The sequence below is a fragment of the Pangasianodon hypophthalmus genome, chromosome 20, assembly GCF_027358585.1.
Source record: "Pangasianodon hypophthalmus isolate fPanHyp1 chromosome 20, fPanHyp1.pri, whole genome shotgun sequence".
Taxonomy (NCBI): domain Eukaryota; kingdom Metazoa; phylum Chordata; class Actinopteri; order Siluriformes; family Pangasiidae; genus Pangasianodon; species Pangasianodon hypophthalmus.
The window spans coordinates 16,669,510-16,694,936 of record NC_069729.1 but is presented as its reverse complement, the minus strand read 5'-3'; the positions used below and the strand labels follow the sequence as shown (position 1 = coordinate 16,694,936).

General features: G+C 38.5%; 1 protein-coding gene across 1 annotated transcript; it reads left to right on the top strand.

The window, feature by feature from the left end:
- Positions 1-674: 674 nt before the first annotated feature.
- tasora (transcription activation suppressor a) lies at positions 675-25,313 on the top strand. The gene is made up of 23 exons (XM_026932619.3): positions 675-1,109; positions 8,150-8,295; positions 9,069-9,155; positions 10,697-10,769; positions 10,850-10,941; positions 11,027-11,158; positions 11,363-11,496; positions 11,595-11,626; positions 11,794-11,899; positions 12,981-13,084; positions 13,598-13,704; positions 13,930-14,002; positions 14,103-14,177; positions 15,146-15,754; positions 16,949-17,334; positions 17,757-17,883; positions 19,111-20,102; positions 21,085-21,207; positions 22,259-22,418; positions 22,560-22,668; positions 23,184-23,362; positions 23,525-23,677; positions 23,859-25,313. The coding sequence occupies exons 1-23, from the start codon at positions 845-847 to the stop codon at positions 25,037-25,039; spliced, it is 5,445 nt and encodes a 1,814-aa protein (XP_026788420.3). The 5' UTR covers positions 675-844; the 3' UTR covers positions 25,040-25,313.
- Positions 25,314-25,427: the final 114 nt, after the last annotated feature.

The following is a 25,427-nucleotide window of genomic DNA, read 5'->3' as shown; positions in this document are numbered from 1 at the left end:
TTTATTATAATTATGTCTTATTGTTTATATATTACGTATTCACAGATACAACACAAAACAACTTAATTTACATGACATGCTTTATTTTAGGTCAGAGTGTAATGAATAAAACAATATATAAATTAACAATTGAATTATTATATGAACAATATATTACATTAAAAATAATAAATAGCACTGTATAAAGGTAAATGTAAAATGTAAAAATACAAGCAAAATATTAAATTCCAAATGTGTATATTTGCCCTGTACTTTTACAGGAAGATATCTGATTGTATTTTAATTGCTATATTCAGCACTTAAGGCTGTATCAAACATGCCAAGAGTGGATTTAATAAAACAATATATATCAATATAAACCTACTTTAACACACACGCACACACACACAAATATATATATAAAATCAAATCTACTCATTGTTGTTATTTGTATTGTCTTGAGAAAGTTGGCACAAAAATATCCTTTTGGATCAAATAAAGTTTTATTTTATTTTATTATCCTAAACTCAAGTTGTGTTGTGATTTTTAATCATTAATTTAACATGATATTGAATGAAATATTGTGAATTTGTTGTAAACTGGGAAAAGTGCAGCAGGTGTGTGTTCAGTGTTGTCTGAGTATTTAGTGCAGTAACACGACGTTACCGCCAGGGGGCGCGCAGACACGCGCACACGCCCTCGCGTGACGTCACCCGACGCTAAGGCCATGGCGGGCGCGTGCTGAGAGAATGCGGGAGAAGCGTGTGTTTGTGCCGCGGGTAGACACGCTGGAAGGGTTCATTGTGGTTTGGGCAACACGCAGATGACCACAGACTGATGTCTGAGCTCGCAAAGTAACCTCGAAATGGACTGTCACGGTGGCAGAGCCGCAGAGAGAGCGCAGCCGCGCGCCGGAAACCCGCTCGAGCCGTCGCGCGCCGCGAACGCGCCGAGCCAAGATGGCGAACCGAGATCCGACTGTGAGGAAGAATCAGCGGCGGAATTTCGGGACGCACCGAGAGTCAGAGGCTCAGACACGAAACGCGGTTCCTCTTTTGTGGCTAATAGATTAGCCGAGGAACCGCCGCGGCTCAACTTTCAGATACCGAGGAGGAACAAAGAAAAGAGAGGTGCCTTCATTCTGCCCTTGTGTTTACGGTTCTAGCGGGTTGATGTTGTTTGTGGTTTTTGGGAACCTCGGAACAAACATGGAGGCTGTCACGTGCTGTTTTTATTCAGCCATCCTCCAGATGTTGCTCTTAAAAAAACACTCATTAAGGGTTTGTTGACATCGTGTAACACAGGAATGTAGCGTGACGTCACGACTAAATCAAAACAAGTAGCTAAGCTGGAATTAACTAGCTAGATGACCAGGTTACACTTAGCATTGAACCTCAGATGCAGCTTAGCCAGCTGTTTGGATTGAGGTGACCGGTTGCCATGTTGCCACATCTCTTACCTTACACACGTGGTAGCTTTCACCTTCCGCCATGTTTAGCCCTGTTCTTATTGATCTGGTTTAGAGCTTTCAGATGTTGAACAGCTGACAACCAACAACTAACAGCACTAATACCACAGTGGCAGAGAAATTCTATCACAATTCACAGTACAGTGCTAAAGTTTGCACCTCAAATCAGTTATGAGACAATAATAACAGATATGTCAATAAAAGTGAGCAAAATTGGCTAAATATTCTGTTAGAAGAAAGATGTTGGGAAGAATGAGAATATATTATCACTCTAAAGTAATATTCGATAATTCGAGATAAGAAGGATAGGGTTCGTTCCTCGCCCTGGAGGTCAGCAGGTGCCATGCCACACCTCTTCACACCTGGGTAATTCCACTTTCAATTCAATTTACCTTGTTCTGAGCTTCTACCTGTTGAACACAGCCATTTCCGACAGCGCTAGTATCAGATAAGGACGGGCAACTTGGCAGAAAAATTGTATCACGATACATAATACAGCAGCCATTAACAGAAAGAGTCGAGGTATAACTGTCAGTAAAATTTGACTGAAGCTGATTTTACATTGTGTGATTACAGCAGTCTTTCAAGATTGTGATATTACTTGTCTCAGTCTATGACGTGATTTAAAAAAAAAAAAAAAAAAAGGCTTGTCCAAATCCTGTATGTGTGCTGTTTAACAAAGAAAACCGTATAATCATTGTCGTGGTGATGTTTTTTGTCAGGAGACGTTTAGTTACCTTTTATGCAAGGAGTCTTCAGTGTCAGCGCTTTGTACCAGTCAGTAAATTTTCTGCCACAAATAAGTCTTCAAGACATTCTGCTTTCCTGGTTCTTAATAATTTAAGAGGGGGAAAAAAAAAAAAAAGAAAGGCTGGTGAGGGAATGACTGTTTATAGCTGTTATAAGTCAGTGGCTCTCAAAGTGGGGTCTCCGAAGCATAGTCAGGGTGTAAGTGATTTTATTAGCGTGGCGGAAATCACAACCCACATTATCAAAGTTATTGGTTTTTTTTAGGGAACCAATCACCAAAGGCAACTCAGATCAATGGAAGGTCCTGGAATAGAAAGCACTATGGCTCTAATAAATAGATAAAATATTACTTGACAAATTTAAATAATGTTCATGAAATAAATCTGTACTGAAGGGGTCTGTGGAATTATTTTTTTTCAGTTAAGGGGTCCCTGGCTGCAAAAAGTTTGAAAACCCCTGACGTAAGTGATAACTTGAATGGTGGACTTTCCACAACATTACATGTAACTGTAAATGGACAATAAGCATGACTTGTTTAATATATTAAAACTGTTTTTTTTTTGTTTTTTTTAAATTGCTGTGGTATAAGAGGAATAAAACAGTTTGGAATGTGATGTTATTGTAAAACAATCAACCCCAAATTATTTTGTTCTTAAACGCTGTTTAAAATTGATTAAATTGAACAATTTTCCATGTTTATATTTGACATAGAGCATTTCTGCACGTCATTGTTGATGTTGGCATTATTGCAATTTTTAAAAAAAAGTTAAGAGTTACTAGTTATTGGCATGTTTTATACATACGCCAATATTTATAAAATTGTGAAATCTGTAAATATTCCAGTGACTGATTTGTCACAGGCAATATTATGGAAACTTTGTAGCTAGTTTCCAGTGATGTGTGTTAATATCCCCCCCTTGTGGAGGAGATCACTTGTACTGCGGTCAGTTAGTAAGGACTAACACACGACAGACCGTGCTCTCATACAAACCCAATCCACACTGGGACAGTCCAGAGTGTGCTATTCTGCTTATACCACAGCGATTTGCCAATGATTGCAATTTTTAATTTATTAATGAACGACACATTGTAATTGTTGGTAGTTACATGTAATGTTATGAAATGTCTGCGAGATAAGTCAGTTCCTGATACCGCTTATGTTAGAAACGGTCAATCCCTCACAATCCTCGCTATGAGTGAACAAGTCTCAACACCCGAGGCTCCTTCTGTAACTGTTAAAGAAACGTCAGAAGGCTTCATCACATCAAAGATTATGGTTATCTTTATTAAATAACAACACTTTTTAAAAATGTTTTTTTATTATTAGTCTTAGATTATAAGGAGCGTGTGCCATACAAATCCCTGTGAATTAGCTGTTACTATAGAAACAATAATATATCAGAACGAGCACATTTAATTGTAACCTGTGATTTGTGAACTACTGCCAAAGTCGTGCTGTTATAGAAAATAAATGCACACATTCTGACCAATCAGAATTCTAACACACTTTGGTATAAATGAAGGTAACAAAGCGAAAAGTCAACAGGGACCAACAATCTCCTGAGAGAGTTTCAGTGTTTTTCGATTTAATCACTGACAGTTATGTGCCATATGGCAGAGCCTGAAAGCTTGACAGAAGCCCACATACCTAGTTACAGTTGCTAAGCTACTATTGGTTGATAGCAGTTAGAGGCGGGGTTTAGCCTCTGCCTTCTGCTCCTGAAGCTTACAGTTACGTTGAGCCTCACAGGGCTCATTTAACAAGCTTCACTAAAGATTAAGAATAGCTCTTATGATGGCAAGGATTGCCCAAGAGAAAATGTTGGAAGAGAACAGTATTGTAACACAGCCATTGTTCACTTAAAGTAGAAATTGGCGTTAGGAATGACCTTTCTGACCAGCTGACCAGTGTAGGTCCTCAGGAATGTGAGAAGCAGCAACGAAATGTAATTAGATAATAAAGTAAAACCATGTGAACATATATGCTAATAACTTCATTAATCTAACAGTAAGCACTGACTTATTTATTACTTTATTGTAGAACACTGATGTCTGATCACGAGAAATTTTATGCACATCTTTCATGAAGTAAACATAACCAGTTTATCTCTTGCTTAAGAATGTAGTTTGTTTTGTTTGCTTGTTGCTTTGACATGTGCAGGTACAGAGTACTGAGTTAAAACAGTTACTTGATTAGTGCAGACATAGCTGGCTGCTCGCAGACATGCACCTAAACCTATTTATAGCATGAGTAGCCAAGTTACAACACATTTACAGTGTAGCCAATGTCTGCCTTAAATATTTACAAAAGTTTGTGATTGAGTAGAGTGTATTATGCTGCATTTGACTTAGCTTGGAAGTGTGAAGTCAGGGCTCAGAATTACATCAATTTCAATCTCTGTGCATTCCAGCTAAAAAGTGGAGGAAGAAAATGGGCACCTCCCGGTTCGTCTTTTGTTAGCAACGAGGTAGCTAACTGTGATGAGTGATGTGTCTTTTTTCTCAAAACAGCAATCTGTATAGTCAGTGTTATGGATGTCACAAGCGAATATGTTTGTATGTTGATTGATCTAAAGCAAATACATGTATATACTATATAACAGTATATAGATTAAACGTATGAAGTGTTAGTTTGTTTGCTGCTAATGCTGTGAGCAGCCATGTTGAATCCGGAGTTGAGGAGACTGTCCTGAATTCCCAAGTAGAGGGGGAGTTTTCGTTTGTTGTTCCTTGTCAGAAGCTATGAGTTAGGACCTTTAATTGAATGAAAGAAAATACAATAGCCGAGCCATTTGTTTTTATATATATATATATAGGGCTCATGATCCCAAGCATACCAGATCATCTGTCAAACATGGTAGAGGAAATGTTTTATATATACAGTCAGGTTCATAAATATTGGAACAGTGACACAGTTTTGGTAATTTTGCCTCTGTACACCACCACAGTGGATTTGAAATGAAGCAGTCAGGATGTGACTGAAGCGTAGACTTTCAGCTTTAATTCAAGGGGTTTAACAAAAATATTGCATTAACCGTTTAGGAATTACAGCCATTTTTTACAGAGTTCCTCCATTTTCACAGGCTCAAAAGTAATGGGACAAACTAATATAATCATAAATATTAGGATTATTTTTATTACTTGGAGGTAAATCCTTTGCAGTCAATGACTACCTGAAGTCTGGACCCCATGGACATCACCAAATGCTGAGTTTATGAACAGTTTATTAACAGTTTATTAACAGTTTATGAATTACTGCTTTCACAGGCTCAAAAGTAATTGGACAGTTGACCGATAAGCAGTTTCATGGCCAGGTGTGGCCTGTTTCCTCATTATTTCATGACAAATTAAGGAGATAAAAGGTCTGGAGTTGATTACAAGCGTTGAAATTGTATTTGGTAGCTGTGGGAACTCTCGATGTGTGGTCCAAAGAGGTGTCGATGCAAGTGAAGGAGGCCATCCTTAGGCTGAAAAAACAAATCAGACCTATCAGAGAGATAGCAGAAACTTTAAGAATGGCTGAATCAACAATTTGGTACATTCTTAAAAAGAAGGAAATGCACTGGCAAGCTCAGCAACACCAAAAAGCCTGGAAGACCACGGAAGACAACTAAAGTGGGTGATCACAGAATTCTTTCCTTGTTGAAGAAAAACCCCTTCACAACATCTAGCCAAGTCAAGAACACTCTCAAGGAGGTAGGCGTATCATTGTCACAGTCGAGGGTCAAGAGACACCTTCATGAATGTAAATACACAGATGGTTTATCTCAAGATGCAAACCACTGGTAACACTCAAGAACAGAAAGGCCAGATTAGACTTTGATTAAAAAAACACAAACAAAACAAAAACTCTAACAGAAAAAAATGCCTGACCAGTTGTGATGCAAGATTAACTTGTACCAGAATGATGGAAAGAGAAAAGTGTGGAGAAGGAAAGGAAGGGCTCATGATCCCAAGCATACCACATCATCTGTCAAACATGGTGGAGGAAATGTTATGGCATGTGCATGCATGCCGGTGGAACTGGGTCACTGCAGTAAAGGGCTTGCAGAGCATCTCAAGGGAGGAATCGTTGTCCATGGGTTCCAGACTTCAGGCAGTCAATGATCTGCATTCATTTATTAAAAATAATCCTAATATTTATGATTGTTAATTTGTCCACTTACTTTTGAGCCTGTGAAAATGGAGGGTCTATGTAAAAAATGGCTGTAATTCATAAACTGTTAATGCAATATTTTTGTTAAACCCCTTGAATTAATGCTGAAAGTCTACACTTCAATCACATCTTGATTGCCTTATTTCAAATCCATTGGTGAAATTGTGTGTTAAACTTGTGTCTCTGTCCAAGTACTTACGGACCTGGCTGTGTGTGTGTGTGTGTGTGTGTGTGTGTGTGAGAGAGAGAGAGAGAGAGAGAGATAAGCAAACAGACATAGCCTGGTTATTGGATTATTCAAGAGAAATCTATCTTAATACGACTCATTACAAATACATTACAAATCGATGTGCATTAATAACATCATAATAACATTCAGTTTTGTTTTAATATAGAAATGTCATTTTAATCCAGAATCATTCAGGCCACAAGTATAATCTGTTTAGTCTGAAACACACTTGAGTTGCAAATCTCAAGTGTACATTCACTTCCTGTGATGAGACTGTAATTATAGAAGCTGATAAGGTTATTTTAAAGTGTAATACACTACAATCCATTTTTTAAAAGATTGTATCTCAATCACAAATTAATCTACTTCAGGGGTTTGGTGTGTTGAGTCATTTGTCAAATGCAGGTTCATTTACTTTACACAGGATGTAAACTGTGAGGGGAACGGTTTGTGGGACTTCCTGTGTTTGAGGCCCATCAGACTTTTGTAGTCAGATCACACCCACACAGCTGTGCCATCTGATGATTGAAAACCCTCTCGATTTTGTGACAAGGAATTTGATTAAAACTTTGGGTTAATAGATGCATGGAATTATGTGGTTCTTACATGTGGTCATGTTTATAATTTTATTTATATATATATATATATATATATAGAGAGAGAGAGAGAGAGAGAGCATTTCTCTGTTGAAGAATGTCAGTCCAGGATAAATGAATATAAACTAAATAATTACAAAGGTGTCTTCTTTAATTTAATTTATAAAATAATGTAAAATTTACAATTTCAGGGTTTTTTATGATTGCAAAGATATTGATGTCACTGAGGTTATCCATAAATGTTTTAGTGCTAGTGTTGGGCAAAAATCTGTCTCTTTTGGATGTACGCAGTGCAGTTTTAAGTTGTGATATGTATAGTGTATGTACGCTCAGGAAAACACAAGATGGAGGCTTTTCTTCCATTTCTAAGTGTGATTCAACGCAGGTAGGAACTGAAATTGTAGGGGTAGAGGTTAAGATCAGTCCAAGGAGTTCACTGAAGCTAATCGTTAGCATCATACCTAATTTTCATTTTGGGAAAAAAAAAATCAAATTTTATCGTCATGCCTTTGTCGGTAAACTTGCAGCTCCGTGTGGTGCATTTGCATAGAAAATGAAGTCATCTGTTGCTTTGTATGGGGAATCAGACCCCAGAGTACTCTAACATGGTAGTTAATGCTTCATCCACCTATAAAGTCTTTCAAACCCTTTTATTTTGTTTCACTTTAGTAGGGTTACTAAATACAGTTAAAAAATACACTTCTACACAAATTGTTGCATTGTTATCTCAAAATATAATATTTCACAATATTTAATGTGTTAATTAATATTTAATGTGTTAATTAATATTTAATGTGTAAATTAATTTAGGGACTGTGAGTTTATTTCACTCGTTTTTATTTTTCCTGTCTCTAGTATTGTTTAAATCTGGAGGTATCCCAGGATCTTTTTTTTTTTTTGGCTAGTGTAGTTCAGAGAGGTAATTTCACCCAGTATGGACTACTAACTGAATGTCTTGTCTCTGTCCTTAGCTCTGTTCCAGTACTTGTCCTCAGAGTCCAGAGAGTTTGCAGAAATCCTCAACATAATCACCTCTAGCTACAAGGATCCTGCCTCAAAAGCGAACTTTGTGTACTCCAAACCTCGCCTCGTCCACACCGAGCCTCTGGAGAAAGAAGTGAGCTCATTTACCAAAAGAACACTTAGCCTCATGTTTCCTCTGTTAAGGTGACACTTTCACAGTTAGTCATTTTTCCTTATACCACAACCACCGTTGTTGAATTCTGACATCTGATTGGTCCGAAGGCTTTGATTCATTTTCTGTAACAGCAGCTCTGAGAGTAGTTCCGGTTGTAATTCAAATCACAGGTTTATATTAATATGCTAATTCTAATACATTATTGTTTCTATAGTAACAGTTCATTCAGGACTTTATATGGTGGACGCTCCACATAATCTATGACTAATAATAAACGAATATTAAACATATTATTTAAGAAAAACTTAGACATACTGAGGTTTTCTGTAAAGAGGTGTTTCTTGGTACATCTTTTGGAGCTCCTGATTCTGAAAAGATCAGGCTCTAAACCATGCAAGGTATTTAATCTGTGTAGTAACTATAGATCCTAATGACGGCCAGACTGATCCTCTTCTGATGTGCATAGGGAGGCACACAGCATTATTCGGAACCATAATGTTTTTTTGTCTATTTTGTGAAAGTAAACAGGGAGCATGTTTTTTCTCTGGTTGTTAGACAAGAATATAAAAATAGCTCTAAATTCCAGTGTACTGAATCTACTTGTCTGCAAATACAATAAAAAAAGACTGGACATGTTAATTTGCTTGTCCCATGAAAGTGATTTTTCCAACTCTGAATGTGTGGTGTGTTAGTGTGAAACTTAGTGGAGTTTTGACGCTAGAGGTTAAAAATTTTGTAATGTTTATATGCAGTTCATTGAGAAGAGAAAAGAGCTGAAGCAGGATGGACGCACTGACAAAGAACTGGCGGAGTCCTTTTGCTTCCTGCTTTCTGACAAGGTAAGTGGGGCTACTTTAGAGATGTTTTGTCACCCTCAAGAACCTTTCAAGTTATGTTTTTTTTTTTTTGCTACATTGAATTAAATGATGATTTCCCACACATGATCTAAGCATTTATGGTATGAAAGAGCCAACCATCAAAAGGTTCTTGAAATGGAACCAAAAATTGTTCTTCAATGGCTTCGTGCAAAAGTTTTCTGGCACCATTAATGTTTTACTCAATGCTTTACACAGTATTATATGAAACCTGACAACTTAGTCACACGCAGGCAACCTATAAATTATTTTATGAGTGTTTTAGTTCCTAAACTGTTCCATAGACTAAATTGACAAATGGTGCTGGCTGATTCCTTATACACCTGAGGTTTTTTAAAACTTTCAGGAACAATTTCCAGTTTAAAAAAAGGCTTTTCATGGATCCCCTTATGATCAGTGAGTCTTAGGAGTTTAATAGGTTAATAAGAATGATAACAACAGTAACAACTTGCATACTAACCAGTGTAACATTAATAATTTAACCCCATTTGAGAACCATGATTCTAGAGAATGATGATTCTAGCTTTTGCCCTTCTGACATGCTGAGGTGGTTGTACAGATGCTTATATAATGCTGACTTTACTCGGAACTTGTAGGAAAATGCGGACGCCTCAACAAAAAGGTGCTTCTTTTGTTTGCTCTGTCCAAAACGTCTATGAACTAGCAACAAGCTAGCCAGCTAACATTAGTGATATGCGTCATCTTTAACATTCATGATGTGTTTACCTTCTTAAAACCTTTCTACCTAAATTTTTGTAGACTTCACCAACTATTGTGTCTGTATGTTGAGCTTGAGTATAAGGTAAAACAAATACTTATTGTCTCATTTCAAATTAGAGAAGTGGTACTTATTACAACTTAGTGTTGCTGTTGTGAGACAATGTCTCTCTGATGTCATATGCCGATCTCGAGGTTAAGGACATTGAGTAGGAATTCCAAGTTGAGACGCATTTTCCCTGAGTCGGAAGTCCGAACTTAAGTCAAACGCAGCTTGTCTAGCCTGAAGCTTAAGGAAATTCACTAATGTAATTCAAATAGGAAGCAAATACAGACTGGACCAACATGTAAAATATAACCTAGACATCAGTGCAGTACAAATACAAAGAAAGAATTAAGGGCGAACACGCGTCCTCTCAGTCTCAGTGTTGTAACTGGCTCCTCTTAGTAAATCCTCTGGCGCTGTTGCATGGGCAGCTTTAATTTTAGACAGTTTATGCTGTCCATTTTTTGAATCGGGTCTCCACCTCTTTATCTGTCGTCCCTTACATCTTTCAGCTTTCTGTAGCATGTCCAACCTGCATTGTGCTGTTTTCAATCGAGATAGCGACATCAAGTCTTCAAGCAATGCTAGCAATTTTTTTGGGCTTTAACTGGATTGAAGATGGTTAAATGACTCTTTTTTTTATTTTTTTATTTCAGGTTTCAGAATAAGAAGGTTTGTGATCAGCAGACCTCATGTAACCTCATGTTACCAACCAACTAACACTTTCTTGTGTTATTTCCAGGTCCCTTTGGTTTGTGAAAAAGGTTTATCAGTTGGCAACAGCTGGTTGAGCCTTTTGGGACATTCCACTAAAGGTAACATTTTGGCATTTAGAAATGTCTGTATGATTACAATCCAAGCCTAAACAATTAATGATTTATTTTTGATGTTTTAGGCGTTTACTTGTGTCAGTTCTCCGACTTGCTGCAAACCAGTCCCCATGAGCCTGGCTTCACTGGAGAGATAATCATCTTTAAAGTGATAAAGGTAGCGATGCAAAAATTTACTCTACAGGTTTTATGGCCCGTAAACGTGTTAAACATGATTAAGAAGTGTTATATTTTGTTTTCAGGGTAAAGTAAAGAGCATACATGATAACATGTTAAGAGGTTTGGACCCTACACCCAAATTTGACAGCCATTTCTCTAAGAATGCCAACAGGGTGACATCCCTGACGTCTTACAAGGCATTCGAGTTTACTCAGGTATAAATACTTTATTTGTTTTTCCACTTATTCTGGTGTTTTTGTGTCTATATATTCACTGCTCAATTGTTACTGCAGAGAAATATTTAAATAACACTACTGTTTGCATTTCCACTGACTTCATTCATGTGGCAGTAAAAAATAATTTTATCAATGCATTCCTCAATAACTCTCTTACTATCTGTTGTTGTCTGTTTTTCACAGCAATATTTCTATGAGTATGTGGATTATGAGCCTGCATCCAGGCCAAGGCATGTGTGTCCATATGCTGTGGTTTCTTTTCAGTTTAAAGCCAAAGAGGCTATAACAGCGGGCCCCAAAGCCTCGCCTCTGCAGAGGTATCCCACATACGCTATTAACACATTTGCTTATTATCTAATTTTCAAACTGGCATCTGTTAAATTTTTTTGCTTCTTTTTTTTTTTTCCATTTATAGGTCCAACAGCCTGCCATCAGGAACGGGTAGAGGTCTGCTCCCTTGTTATTTGATTATTTAAACAGATCTGTGCAGTAGTGCTTAGCTTTTCATGCAGAATTTTAAGATGAATTGCAACCACTTTAGAAACCTTATCATTTTTAAGTGCTACTACACAATTAAACTAAATCTCCCCTATAATTTTCTTTTTTGCTTTTAGAAAGACATGGCTACACTGTCTGGAAAGGACACTTTGTGAATAGAGGAAGGGAAGTGTATCAAGCAAGCCTTCATTCCATTTCTCAACCTTTTCTACCTTTCAAGATGTGAGTGTCTTCTTTCACAGCAGCTTCTTTTTAATGATTGGTCCAGAGGTGTCAAACTCATTTTAGGTAAGAGGCTACATTAACACTTATGCTGCATTCGAAACTCATAATTCAGAATTTCACATCTCCGACTAGGGAGAAACTCTCTGAATTCCTACACGGAAAGTCAGGAAGGTCTCCTCAACTCCAAGTTCAGCATATGATGTCATATCAAAATGGCTGCTCACAGCAACAGTAAACAAAGTAGCACTTTTTTACATTTAAATGAGTATATACTAGTATTTGCTTTAGATCACTTAACACTCTAGACATATTAGCTTGTTAAATATATAACACTGACTATACAGTTCACTGTGTTGAGGAGATAATATACATCATCACTAATGTAAGCTGGCTAGATTGTTGCTAACAAAAGATGAACATGGAGGCATCCGTGTTTTTCCCCACTTTGTAGCTCGAGCACTTTCAGGTCGTAATTTGACACATTTGCAAATTCCGAATTCCCAGTTTTGAGGCAGACCAAACACAGCATTTGTCTATTATCAAGTGTGACAGATCATAAAAATCAGTTTAGTAGATCAACAACACGTCACCGTTAAGTCCTGTTAAATATGTTCATCATTTACACTGAACAGACTGCAGTTCATTGCCAGAAAAACTAATTTTCCAAATTATAGTGTTACCATTTAGTGTTCAGCCATTTAAACATTTCCAATTTTTGTAGTGTTACAGCCTAGAACCGAAACAGGCTTGATTAGGGTCATATTTCAGAGCTTTAGGTTGCTAATGAGAAATTAAATAAATTAAATACCTCACTTTGTCAGTATGTCAGTAAGTTTATTGCTCTGTTTTGCCCCCTAATAAAATGAAAGGGACTAGCTCTTTTTCCCCCAAAAAAACACTTGATTCAGTTATCCACAGATTCATTTCCATATCCAAATTCATTTCCTGGGCCAGAATTTTTATAAAGCAGGTCCTGATCGCTGGGCTGTATGTTTGACACCCCTTGATATGCATTTTTTTCTTGTGTTGATCCACATACTGTGCGTGATTAAATAATGTTGTAATACTTATTTTGCAGACCAGACAGGCTGGAGTTGGGTAAAGTCATGAGACTGGACCAAGTAAAAGGGTTAATTCCATCTACACTTTTCTCATGGGACCTTTACTCCGGCAGCCATGAAGGTAAGTTTTTTAATACTTAACCAGGGAAATCAGTAACGCAGATGCTCAGGACGAGAGGTGCAATTTAGTTGTCTGTGGAAAGTTTATTTACTATTAATTAGTATGCATGGGTGACAGACAATCTTTTCAGAATCAGAAACGTGGGTATGTGGAAATGCTGACAGAACCAAGCAAAATAAAGTCCAGTACAAAGCTGTCATAGCACAACACACCATCACCTCATGGTTAAACATGTAGAGAGAAAATAAAGATGCTAGCCAGACTCGGACATTATCTTTCATATTCACCGCCCAAAGACAACACCAAATATCATAGCCGAAACACTGCCCAACGACTTGCTGATTTTCGTTTGTCCAGGCCACAAACACTTTGTGCTACATTGATGTGCTACATGTTCATATACTTCTCTTTGCATTTTATGACTTCTATGACTGTTCCTGGTTAATGCAAATGTATATTTACAAGCAAATGTGAGATATATGGGGAATTTCCATGATGTGTCTTGTTGTGCAGTATTCAAGAGTGGAATGTACTGCAGTCTGTTTGAGGTTGTGGCGGAGAAAAACAAATCAGGAGAGGGCCTGGCTGAGTTGTTTCAGGAACTTGAAAAAAAGGGATTGGTAGGTGTCCGTCTCGTGATGCTACATGTAAGATTAAATAATGTAACAGTTTGCTTCTCAAAGGTTTTTGGAGCTAAATTTCTAGCTAAATATTTTTGTTTGACCATATTTTAATACCTAAATCTTTTCCAGTTTGTTTGTGCATTTGTGTTGTTGACTGCAAATGATCAAGATTTCACCGTAATCTGATTTTTCACTAATCTGAAAATTACCCACAATGTGCAGGTATTGATGAATATGGTGAACGACAAAGGTTTTCTCTTCTTTCTGTCTTCAGGCCAAATGTCCAACTCAAACGGTATGTTGCCTTTTCTCACTGACACAAAACTGTCTCAGTTTTTACAAAAAATGAAGAAAAAAAAATGCCATAAAATATCCTACTGTTTTTATGTTTTAAGAACGCAGAGCAGGTTGGAAAACATCTTCTCAAGCTCTTTTCATCTATCGCCATTCACGGGATGTGTCAAAATTCTGTAAGTATTTAACGACAAATTGATAAATCATAATCATGGACTAAACTCTTGTGTATTTTACTGACACCTGTCAAATAGGGGTGGAACTCTGTGACGAATTATCATGCAAGTAGATGACATTAAAGACCAACCTGTCCTTTTCTTGTTAGCATGATAGCTTATGTCCTTGGTACACCAATCATCTGTATTAATCACTTAAAAGACAAAATTATTCTTTGCCTGTCATCTTCATTATAGCGCAGTGACTATTTCTTTCCTCTAAACAGCCTCTAATTTTGCCTACATCACTGTAAAGTTATGGTTAAGAACAAAAAACGGGGGTGAGCACAAACTTTGGCTTCAGCATTCGAGTCACCACCTCTGTTTCCAGCTGTATTTATAGGCTTAAATAAATATGGCCTCCTCCATTTCCACTTCTCTCGTGAGCGTGCCAGTGCTACAGCAGGAGGCAATAAGTCCTCTATGATTGACTGCAAACCACCAGCTTTTCACAAGCCAATCAAATCCTGAGGGATAAAACCAGTCCTCCAAATAATGCTGTTACATTAAAAACTATGTCAATTTGTAAAAGAAAAATTTCCCTGTCATGCTGTCTTCATGACTGTAATCACATTACAAATATAACATTACAAGCGGCTCAAGTTTCATGTGTGATGCAATATACTATATATACAATTTGTGGCATACAAGTGTCAATGTGAGTATTGAGTTATGTAACATTTAACTAGAATCCTTTTAATCTTGTTAAGAGGACTGCTCATGAGATACCATGTTATAATTTGTTTAGTATATTTTTAGTATAATAATTCTGACATTATTTTTACCAGTATAAAATAATCTAAATGTTAGCTAAATGTTACATGTTTTTAGTAGAATACCCATATTTCAATCCTTACAATAAAATAAAATAATTTGAATAGAAGGTGTTAAATATTTACATATTCTGTAAATATTCTATATCCTTCAAGCTCCTGAACCCCATACTGCCCGCACACCCTTGACCCCGGTGCCCCAGGACCCTGTAATGCCACGCCTGAATAGCTTCATCCCAGCATACCACTACGCTCTCAGCAAAGTGCGCTGTAACCCTCCAGCTAACTTGAGTGCTGGAGTGGAGCAGCAGGCCCTCGAATACCTCGGCAGCCTCCACGAATCCAAACCCATCCAGCGAGTCCGACTCGACTACGACATCAAACTGGACGACAGGGAGAAACTCTTTCCTGCTCCAAGGCAGAGATTCAAATGGGAAAGCTACATTCATTCCTACTTTTACAGCCCCGGTCTGTACACGATGCCTGTTGAAAAAGCAAAGAACATGGTCGAGATGTTCAGGTGTGTTCTCGAGTCTAGTACCTACCCAGAGACCACAGACACTTCCCAGGCTCATAGTGACCCAGAGGGAATGAATGAACTTTTAAAGCTCATTCAGATGAATAAAATGAAAGAAACCAAACAGAAAGAAGTGCCATTGGATACTCATGGTTTAAAGAGGAAGTTGGAGGAAGAGGTGCAGAACGTAAGTGCAAAGTGTTCGAGGATGGCCGCGCCCAGCAATGGAGAACCTGAAGAAGGTCAAGGTAGGCAAAAATATGCAGGAAAATTCTGATATTACAGTGATGATGAAATTAATTATAACGCAGGTATTGAGAGAAAAATAGAACGCTCTGTGGTTGTCTTCACTGGTGTTTCATATGAACAACCCACACTCACTATTGCAAAAGTCTGAATTTTATATTAGTTTAACAATAATTCAGACCTCCAGTGTTGACATCAGAGCTGGCTGATAATTGGAAAGTTAATCTATGCTGACGTTTCTTTTATTTTATCAACATTGCGGCTCAAATTTCTGTGTTGTCAATACTTTCATTGCATATCTTTCTTTAGCTCAAAAGACTTGCTCCATCCCAATTCGCCTACTATCCGTCCTAAACAGTATCTGAGATTAGAATTAGTGTGTCCCAAATCGTAGTATGTTGAAATGAGTATCCCAAAACTACCCGGATGGTCTGCTATTTCTGGTAGATTTTCGAAGTGTGGATCCGTGGACACTTTGTCAGCTAACAACTCCTGGTACGAGTGAGAAGGAGTTTTGTGACTGTTTGCTTTGCCAAATTCAACCTGCAACCATGGCAGACGAGTGTAATGTCGGTGATGCGTCTTCAGTATTTAAGTGTGAGAACTTAAATGTTAAGCACTATCCAAAGATTTTTAAAGGAATAATGAATGAAAAAAAGCTGAAATGCAACGAGGAGTGTTCACAGTTACAGTGTGCATAACTAGGCAACAACAACGTTCTCTTGTGTTACATGACGTGTTAGTATGTCCCAGTACTTGCATACTCTTTTGCTACACACTCAGAAGTATGTTTTTTTTCTTCACAAAAAGAGTACATACCTTTAATGCATAGTATAAGTAGGCGAATTGGGATGCAGCACATGGCCTATATTATTTTTAACGTAAGAAGCATTCAAGTCTATTTTTTTCCCCATATAGTTGACTTTAGTTGACTTTTTTTTCATAATATGGCAATATCCCTAGAAGATGGTTGATGCCACGTGTAATTTTAAGTTTAAGTTAAGGTTAAGGGTTATTTATTTATTTTTTTGTAGTAATGATGGTTACTGTCTCTTTCATTGTCTTTATATTGTCAATATAAAATTCCAACCAAATACATGATAGTTAGCTAAATCCATAAAGCAATAAAGTTGCCTAGCAACAGTGTCCTTACAGCTTCAACCACTCAAATTAGTTGTATCTTCTCCTTTTTTAAGCTGAGAAGTCCTGTCAGTCTCTGGCTGATGTGTTGACCAGCATTGGCCTTCAAGACACTGACCTCAGGAAGGACAAGACTCAGGGGACACTGAAGGTTGTGGAGTTACTGGACAAGCTCAGCAAAACCACTCAGGATACAGACTTGAGGAAGGACAACACTCCAGTAGCACTGGTTAGCAAGATGCTGGACAATCTAAACAAAACTTTACGCAGCTCATTTTTGACTAACGCTGATGGAGAACTGGTAAAGAGCAGTGAAGACACTGAAAAGACTCTACAGGACAGCATGACCAGCCTGGGTCTCCCAACCAACTGCGACACTGACCTTCGGAATCGATTCACGGATGACGACGATCAAGAAGCACAAGGAAAAAATGATCTTGAGGTACCGTATTGTTTATTGTATTTACATTATTTTTACATTCTCAGTTGCTCTACATGGACGTGTGGAGTTGTCTGCATACGGATCTCAGCCAGAGGAAAATCAGGACATAAAGGTGGACATAATTAGGAAACAAGGGTGTCCTAGAAATAAATGCATCAACGATTTAAAATTTTAAAGTCGGAAATACTGAACCAGTGTAGAGAGTCACTGGATTGGCTGGATTGGATAAAAAAAAAGTATGGGTAGACTGTAATAATGAGAAATGCATTTTAATCTGCATTTTCAATGGTGAGGTAAAAGTTCAATCATACACTGTGACTATCCATGAGAACAACACAACCCTAATACTGTATATCTCCTGTAGCTAGGGTCGTAATTAACTTTTTTTTTCTTTTTGAGCTGACTGGATTTTCTGATTTTAGGAAGAAACTGCTGGTAGCTTGAGTAGCCTGGAGGCTTTCAGTCCATGCTCCGATAGCAATGGACAACAACGCGGTGACAACCTACCTGGAGAGAGATCAATCCCCTGGGTGCTTATTCCCATAACAGGTATAGACAAAATACTGAATATGTCTTAATCTAATATAAGGTGTGACAGGGTCTAACAGCACATTGTTCAGCAAAAAGGGAAATGTTATAAGTAGAAGTAGAGATATAGGGCCACAATTATTCAAATATTTTCTTTCAGTTTGTATTAGTTAACATTATTACTTGTAGTCTCCCAAGCTTGTTTTGAGAACCAGCATTTTTATTTCTATATGGAATAGTAAATGACTTGATGTGGTGGTTTCATCAAGAAGTGATTTGTCTTTAAGACAAACTCCAGAGTCTGTGAATATACAAATAAAAATAAAAAAAAAAAAAACAACTTTAATCCCACACTCACCCACCCCATATTCCCTTAATAAACCTAAGATGTGTTACATACACAAGATAATTACAATTTTCTATAGTTAGTTAGAAGCAAAAAGTCAATGAATGGGTTAGTAGTACTCATACACGACATAGTGTACATAACATCATGAATTACATGTAACAATGTGGCCAAAAGTATGTGGGCTCCTGACAATCACACCCATTTGTGGTTCTTCCCCAAACTGTGGCCACAAAGTTGGAAGCACGCAGTTGTACAGAACGTCTTTGTATGCTGTAGCATTACAATTTCCCTTCACTGGAACTAAAACATGGGGACCAAACATGTTCCAGCATGACAGTGCACCTGTGCACAAATTGAGATCCATGAAGACATGGTTTGCCAACGTTGGAGTGGAAGAACTCAAGTGGAAGACCTGATCTCACTGCTGTTCTTGTGGCTGAATGAGCACAAACCCCCACAGCCACACTCCAAAATCTAGTGGAAAGCCTTCCCCGAAAAGTGGAAATTATTATAACAGCAAAGGGGAACTAAATCTGGAATGGGGTGTTCAAAAAGCATATATGGGTGTGATGGTGGTGTCCACATGCTTTTGGCCTTATAGTGATCATCTTTGTTGAATACACAATTGATTTGCATCTGTTAGCAAGTGTTTGTTGTAAATTACCATTCTTAGAGTTGTCAGAAATTAGTTGGTTATGTGTCTGGTAATGTGTGCAAATGTATGTATTAATATTAAAGCAATAAAGTTAACTTGTATACATGCAGTGAATAACCAAATTATTTGCCTAAATTCCAGGAGACTATACAAGATGTACTTAAATTTTGTTAAAAGCTTTGCTCTAAGACAAGCTGACATCTTAAAATCACAACTGACAGCTAATGCTTTAATACCTTCACAGGTCTGAAGACTGAGAGATACAGCCATAGAAGGGACAGGAATCTCGAGGATCCTCGTTTCATTCAAAGCCCCACAGTGTCCACTCACACCAGTCCGGAGACACAGGATGTCACACCTCCTGATCATCCTGACAGCAGTAACGTGGAGGCTGAACCCGAGATTGACTCAGTGGAAGATCAGGACATGGATGTCTCTGATGAGCTAAAGGTTTCTGATAGTCAGGAGCAGAGAGGGACACCATTCAGCGGTGTTGACTGCATAGTCGATGAGCAAATCTCCGGCTTCTCCGCTGAGGTCGAGGATCTTTTGCGAGAGGAACGTGTGTACTACATTCCCTATTCTAGCTCTCAAACCCAGAGAAATCCACCACAGACACATATGGTACCTTTCTCTGAGTACGTCTTGCATTTTAACACACCGTTTCCCGTGCACAGCTACGTTAACTCATTCAGAGATAGCGTAAGTGCTTTCTTGGATCCCCGGAAGAATAGACGGGATAGCACGACATTCGTTTCTTCTTCAGCTCCTGAAGTTCTTCCTGTCTCTTCTTCTCCTCTCATTAATGCACCTGCTCACTCTCCCAGCGCTGTCACTGCAGTGAAACCCGCAATTACCTTTAATTCTCCGACCCCCAAAGAGGACCACCAGCAACATTTGCATGATCTGCAAATTATAAATGGGCTAACGCAGGCAGAACAGAGCGCAGTGATGTGTGAAAGGCTTGGCTCCCAACAAGGCGAGACTTCGAACGCATCCATTAGCAGTCGAGTGATCACGGATGCAGGAGAAAGCATGGCTAACAGCAGGCCGACAAACAACGACGCGGCTACACCTATAGAACCGGCTCCAGCTGCCATCAGCAACCTTATTAGTCAACTACAACCTGAGGTGATCAACAACCTAGTGAAGATCATGAGGGATGTGCAAAAGAACACCGTCCACTTCTACATCCATTGTGTGGATGAGGAGAGTGATGTGTGCTGGGAAATAAAGGTACAGCCTGTTATGTCATAAGTGGAAAATTGTATACCTTCTGCTTTACATTTTACTGATTATATTGAGTAACCAGTTTATTAGGTACACTTGTGTATACGCTCAGGTAAACCTACCATTATAGGTGCAGAATTTTGCTGACTACATATTATTTTGGTGGTGGTAGTCCATTCTCAGCACAGTAGTGCACAGACATTGACATGGCCATCACGTTTTGTGTTAATCATCCTCCAACTTGTAAACATGAACCAGCTCGGCCTCTGTAAAAGATCCTTTGCTGCAGTTTAGCAAATCACATGCATTTATGTAAATTATTTAGCTGAAGGCAACTCATCAGACCAGAGACTAGCTATAAGGCTAGAGAGACAGTAAAGTCCAAAAGGGAAAAATTTTCACAAGTTTTATCTTGATCATCCTTTAAAGTTTCATGTAATTTTCAGGAGTATAAGCTAGACCTGTGCACAAAGTGATACTCTGATGCTTTTGCCTAGGTTTTTCATTCCATTTACCTTTTTCAGTGAGGACATGACTTGTGTGTGTGTGTTTATGTATGTGTGTGTGTATATATATATATATATATATATATATATATATATATATATATATATATATATATATATAATATAAAAGAAAATGCTGCCCCCGAAATCCAAATGAACAGATAAATATGTGTTTATTCTCCCCGGTTCAAATTCAAAACTGATGTATATCATCTGTTAAAAGGTAGCTGTTATCACGATTCACTCATCGTAGTTGTTTTTCTGGAAAATTTCCCAAATTTTCATCCTTCAATCATTCCAAAACCAGATAATCTCTCTTCATCAGTAGTCTTAAAGTGGTTCTCTTCCATTGATAGCTGTCAATTGTGCGCAAGTTAGACCAGAGTTCATATACGGTAGTTGCACCTACAAAGTAGGTGTACCTAATAAAGTGGCAACTCAGTGTAAATTAACTACAGCATCATTTTTTGCATCTGTTACAGGACTATTTAACGAGGCTTGGCAATCCAGAGTGCGATCCTCAGACCTTTCTTGAGAAAAAGGACAGTCAAGACAAACTCCTGATAGTCATCCAAAATATAGACATTGCTGCTCACATCCATAAGGTATGATAAACTTCCTTTATTTTCCTTGACAGAGCAAAAATATTTGGCCATCTTTCACCTGACATGTCAGTTTCTCAATGTTAATTTCTTGCAATATCGTACTCGCAGTTGTGCTGTTGTACTGAACGTCAGCACGGCTGTGATCACCTGTGATTACCAGCAGCTTCGTGCCTACAGCCGAATTCACAGCCATGCTAATATTCAGTATAAAAGCACTCTTGCTCGTGTGATATTGCTTAAATTATATACTATATGGCCCAGCCCTAGCATTTATATAGTACAGTATACACACTCACCATCCACTTTATTAGGAACAGCTGTACAACTGCACATTGATGCAGTTATCTAATCAGCCAATCATGTGGCAGCAGCACAATGCAAAAAGTCATGCAGATACAGGTCAAGCACTTCAGTTAATTTTCACATCAAACATTAGAATGAAGAAAAAGTGTGATTTCTGTGACTTGGTTTGAGTATTTCAGAACCTGCAGATCTCCTGGGATTTTCAACACACAAAAATCTCTAGAAGTTGACACGGAAAGGTGCGAAAAACAAATACATTGAGTGAGTGACAGTTCTGTGGGTGGAAACGCTTTGTTGATAAGAGAGGTCAGAGGAGAGTGGCAAGATTGGTTCGAGCTGTCAGGATCGGCATGCACAAAACATCGAACGTTGAGGTGGATGGGGCTACAACAGCAGAAGACTGCATTGGCTTTCACTCCTTTCAGCCAGGGACAGGAACCTGAGGCTATCATGGGCACAGACTCATCCAAACTGTAGAGACATTTGTGTGTTGAAATTCCCAGGAAATCAGCAGTTTCTGAAATACTCTAACCAGCCCATCTGGAACCAACAATCATGCCACGGTTAATGAATGTGCATGCATGAATGTGCATTTGTGCATTATTGTTCCTAATAAAGTGGACAGTGAGTGTATAATTGATATGCATGTGGTGCATAATTGGTAATCACATTGGTATTGCTTTAGTAACAACTTCATTTTGCATTAGTAACAACTTAAACTTTGTATACTTGCCTTTTGTACTCACAGATTCCTGCATTAGTGTCTCTAAAAAAGCTGCGATCAGTAAGCTTCGCTGGAGTAGACAGTCTTGATGACATCAAGAATCACACCTACAATGAACTGTTTGTTTCTGGCGGCTTCATCATCTCTGATGAATTTGTCCTTAATCCTGACTTCATCACACAGGGTGAGGATTTATTTTATAAGAAACTCCTTCCATGCGGCTTTTTTTTTTTTTAAACCAGACTACATTGAGAAGCTTCACCTTCGCTGCCCTACAAGTTTCCACTGATCTAATGTATTGGAAAAATTTGTTTTATTTTTGTAGAGAGACTTCAGGCTCTTCTCCAATATCTTGAGGAGCTTAACACACCTGAGAGTCCATGGAGATGGTGGGTGCATTGTAAAACTCACAAAAAGGTCAAAGAGCAAAGCAGGTTTGTTATTCTAAATAATTACTAAAATATGATGTGAAGTTACTAAACTGATTAATAGAGGTCTTTGTATAAACATGTAAACCATTTTTCCCCACAAATATCTTAATCCCACTGCTTATGCATCTTCTTCCAGACAGTTTTTTAAACTGTATCAGACATCTGAACTTTTATGGACCTAACCGATGCTTAGTGGTACTTTTAACTGATTATGTATTTTTATATCTATCACATGAGTTGTCCCTGTCAACAACTATCTGTCAAACCTTTTTTGGCTCACTTTAAAATTTAAACCATTGTGTCATTTTTTTATTCCATAAATTATTATTTTTTTGCCCATTCACTGAAGTGGTGCCAGTAATTAAAGACTTCATTGTAAGTTTCTCTCAGCATTGCTAGATTGTGAGATGATGTTAAGAAAGAATTATGACATGAGTTTTTTTTTCCTATTTGTCATAAAATAAACCTACCAAAATGCTCAATTCTGTAACGTTTGTGAACTGTATATGTATCCTCAGGTGTAAAAGTGAAGCCCTGAACGTACTGAACCTCCTCACGACCTACCACAAGAAACAAATAGTCGAGTTTCTGTCATACCATGAGTGTGATGCTCCGTCGCACCAAGCACCTGACCTGGACTGTCTGGTGAAGCTTCAGGCTCAGAACATCCGGCAGCGCCATGTAATATATCTCACAGGTGACTTTATTTTTTATCTTTTTTACATACATATATGTTTATATGTATTTGTTATTGTAAGCACTGTTTGCTAAAGAAAGTTAGGTAGCCAAGTTATGATAGGTTTACTCTGATTTTTGTGTAATAATTTGTATAACTCTTGTGCTTCATTTTGTTTAACAGAGCGTCGATTTGAGATGTTTCCACATTATTCTAACAGTGGCATCGTTATTGCAAACATTGATGACATCTTGTATAGTATGGCCAGTCTGATTGGTGAAGCAGGTGACAAACCAGCATCCACAGATCTGCATTCCTGTCCCACATCCCCAATATGTAAGTAAACATGAATCCATTAAAGATGACATCCTATTTGTTATGCTTAACTGTTGGTGAACAACTATAACTTGCTGAAGTTGGTATTTTGTGTTCATTGCTGTGTACACTTTTAGACCTTCACTTTTTTTTTTTTTTTTAAACAGTTATCTTTAACATGTAATGTTGCTTTTGACTTTAGTGAGGGAAGAGGACATGGGACTAAGCGCTGAAATTCCCACCATAGACAGGACATCTGCCTGTGATGAAAAACCGTCTGTCTGTACAGACATACATCCTTGTTCTCTATCTGACCATACAGTAAGAGACAAAACGACGATAGTTACTTTACCTTCACCCACCACTGGGATACCAAGGGAGTTAGATTTTGAAGCTCTCAGAGACGTAATTTCCCATTTCAGAAATGCCAGAATGCAAGCAACTTCCCGCACAGGCCAGATATCACCAGGATCTTTCAGGACCGATCCTCAGCAAAGCTTCCTCGGACAGAGCAATGGGCTTTCGTCTGTTCCTCAGGGCCGTTCCGAAGATGACAGTCTTTCAAATCAGTCTGCGTCCTCATTTCGAGCTTCTCAAGGGGCTGCGGCCTCACAGGCTATGAGTCAAATGGAGGAAGTCAGGCAAAGAGAGCAAATTCATGCAGAAACTGTGTCTGCTTCAGAACGTGTCATCGGGTCACAGGCTCAAGATCAGGTTGGCACTGGAACACAAGATGGCATGGCTGGGCTAGCTTCTGTAGTCATAGAGACCACCAGCAATTCATGTAGTGACATAGAACCTACCTGGAATCGCACAACTGACAGTGACATTGCTGCTGAAACCCCAATAAATCTGAACATCAGTGGTACTGACAGTGGCTTGAATCAGGAGAAGGATGCATCAGAACAGGGAACCCTGAAAAACCTGATGCCCACTACGAGCTCATCTAGCACCAAGTCTGCAGATAATACTGTGACTAGCAGGAACTACGGTAGCCGAGGTGGTAAACGGCCAGTGCCTGGACGGTCGCCTTACGGGATGAATACTTTAATCACAATGGACAGAATGCTGCAGAGCGGCAGTTTGTGGCCTGCTTCTCAAGCGCCTCAGAACAGCACTATGGGACTCAGATCCCAGCTACTGCACAGCTCAGTGGCCAACACATTCACACATTCAGGCCTAAGAAGCCTTTTACCTAGCAGTAACATGGCCTGGAACAATTTGGCGCAAGGGACAGCGACCAACGTGTGGGGAATTCAGCCAGGTGTAGGACTAGGACAAGTGCACCGGACTCAGTTTATCCAGAGCTATGCCTTGCATGGGAATCCAGCATTCCAAGGCAATGGACATCCTCCACCTCGAGGAGGCTATGGCGGCTGGTGAGCCAGCGCTGCCTGTACATAGTTACATTTTGAACATTTTTTACGTTCTTGGACTGAGAAAGTTAAATACCATTCACTACTGGATGTGCAAGTCCTTGTATCATTTCACATTTTGTACAGACCCCTATATTTGTATTTAAAAATTTTGTTGAATTGTCTGGATTATGTTTCTTTTTGGAAAACACTACAGGCAATTACGGCCTTGCTTTTAATGTTAACCTTTTTTTAAGCTATAAAGGAAGTGCATTAAAGCAACTGTAGCAGCTGATTGTTAATGACGGTGCTGGCTCCCTAGTGTGATCCTGAGCTTGGGTTACTGTGTGTGGCGTTTAAAATGTTCTCCCTGTGTCTCTGTGGGTTTCCTCCATCATCCCAAAAACAGACCTGGT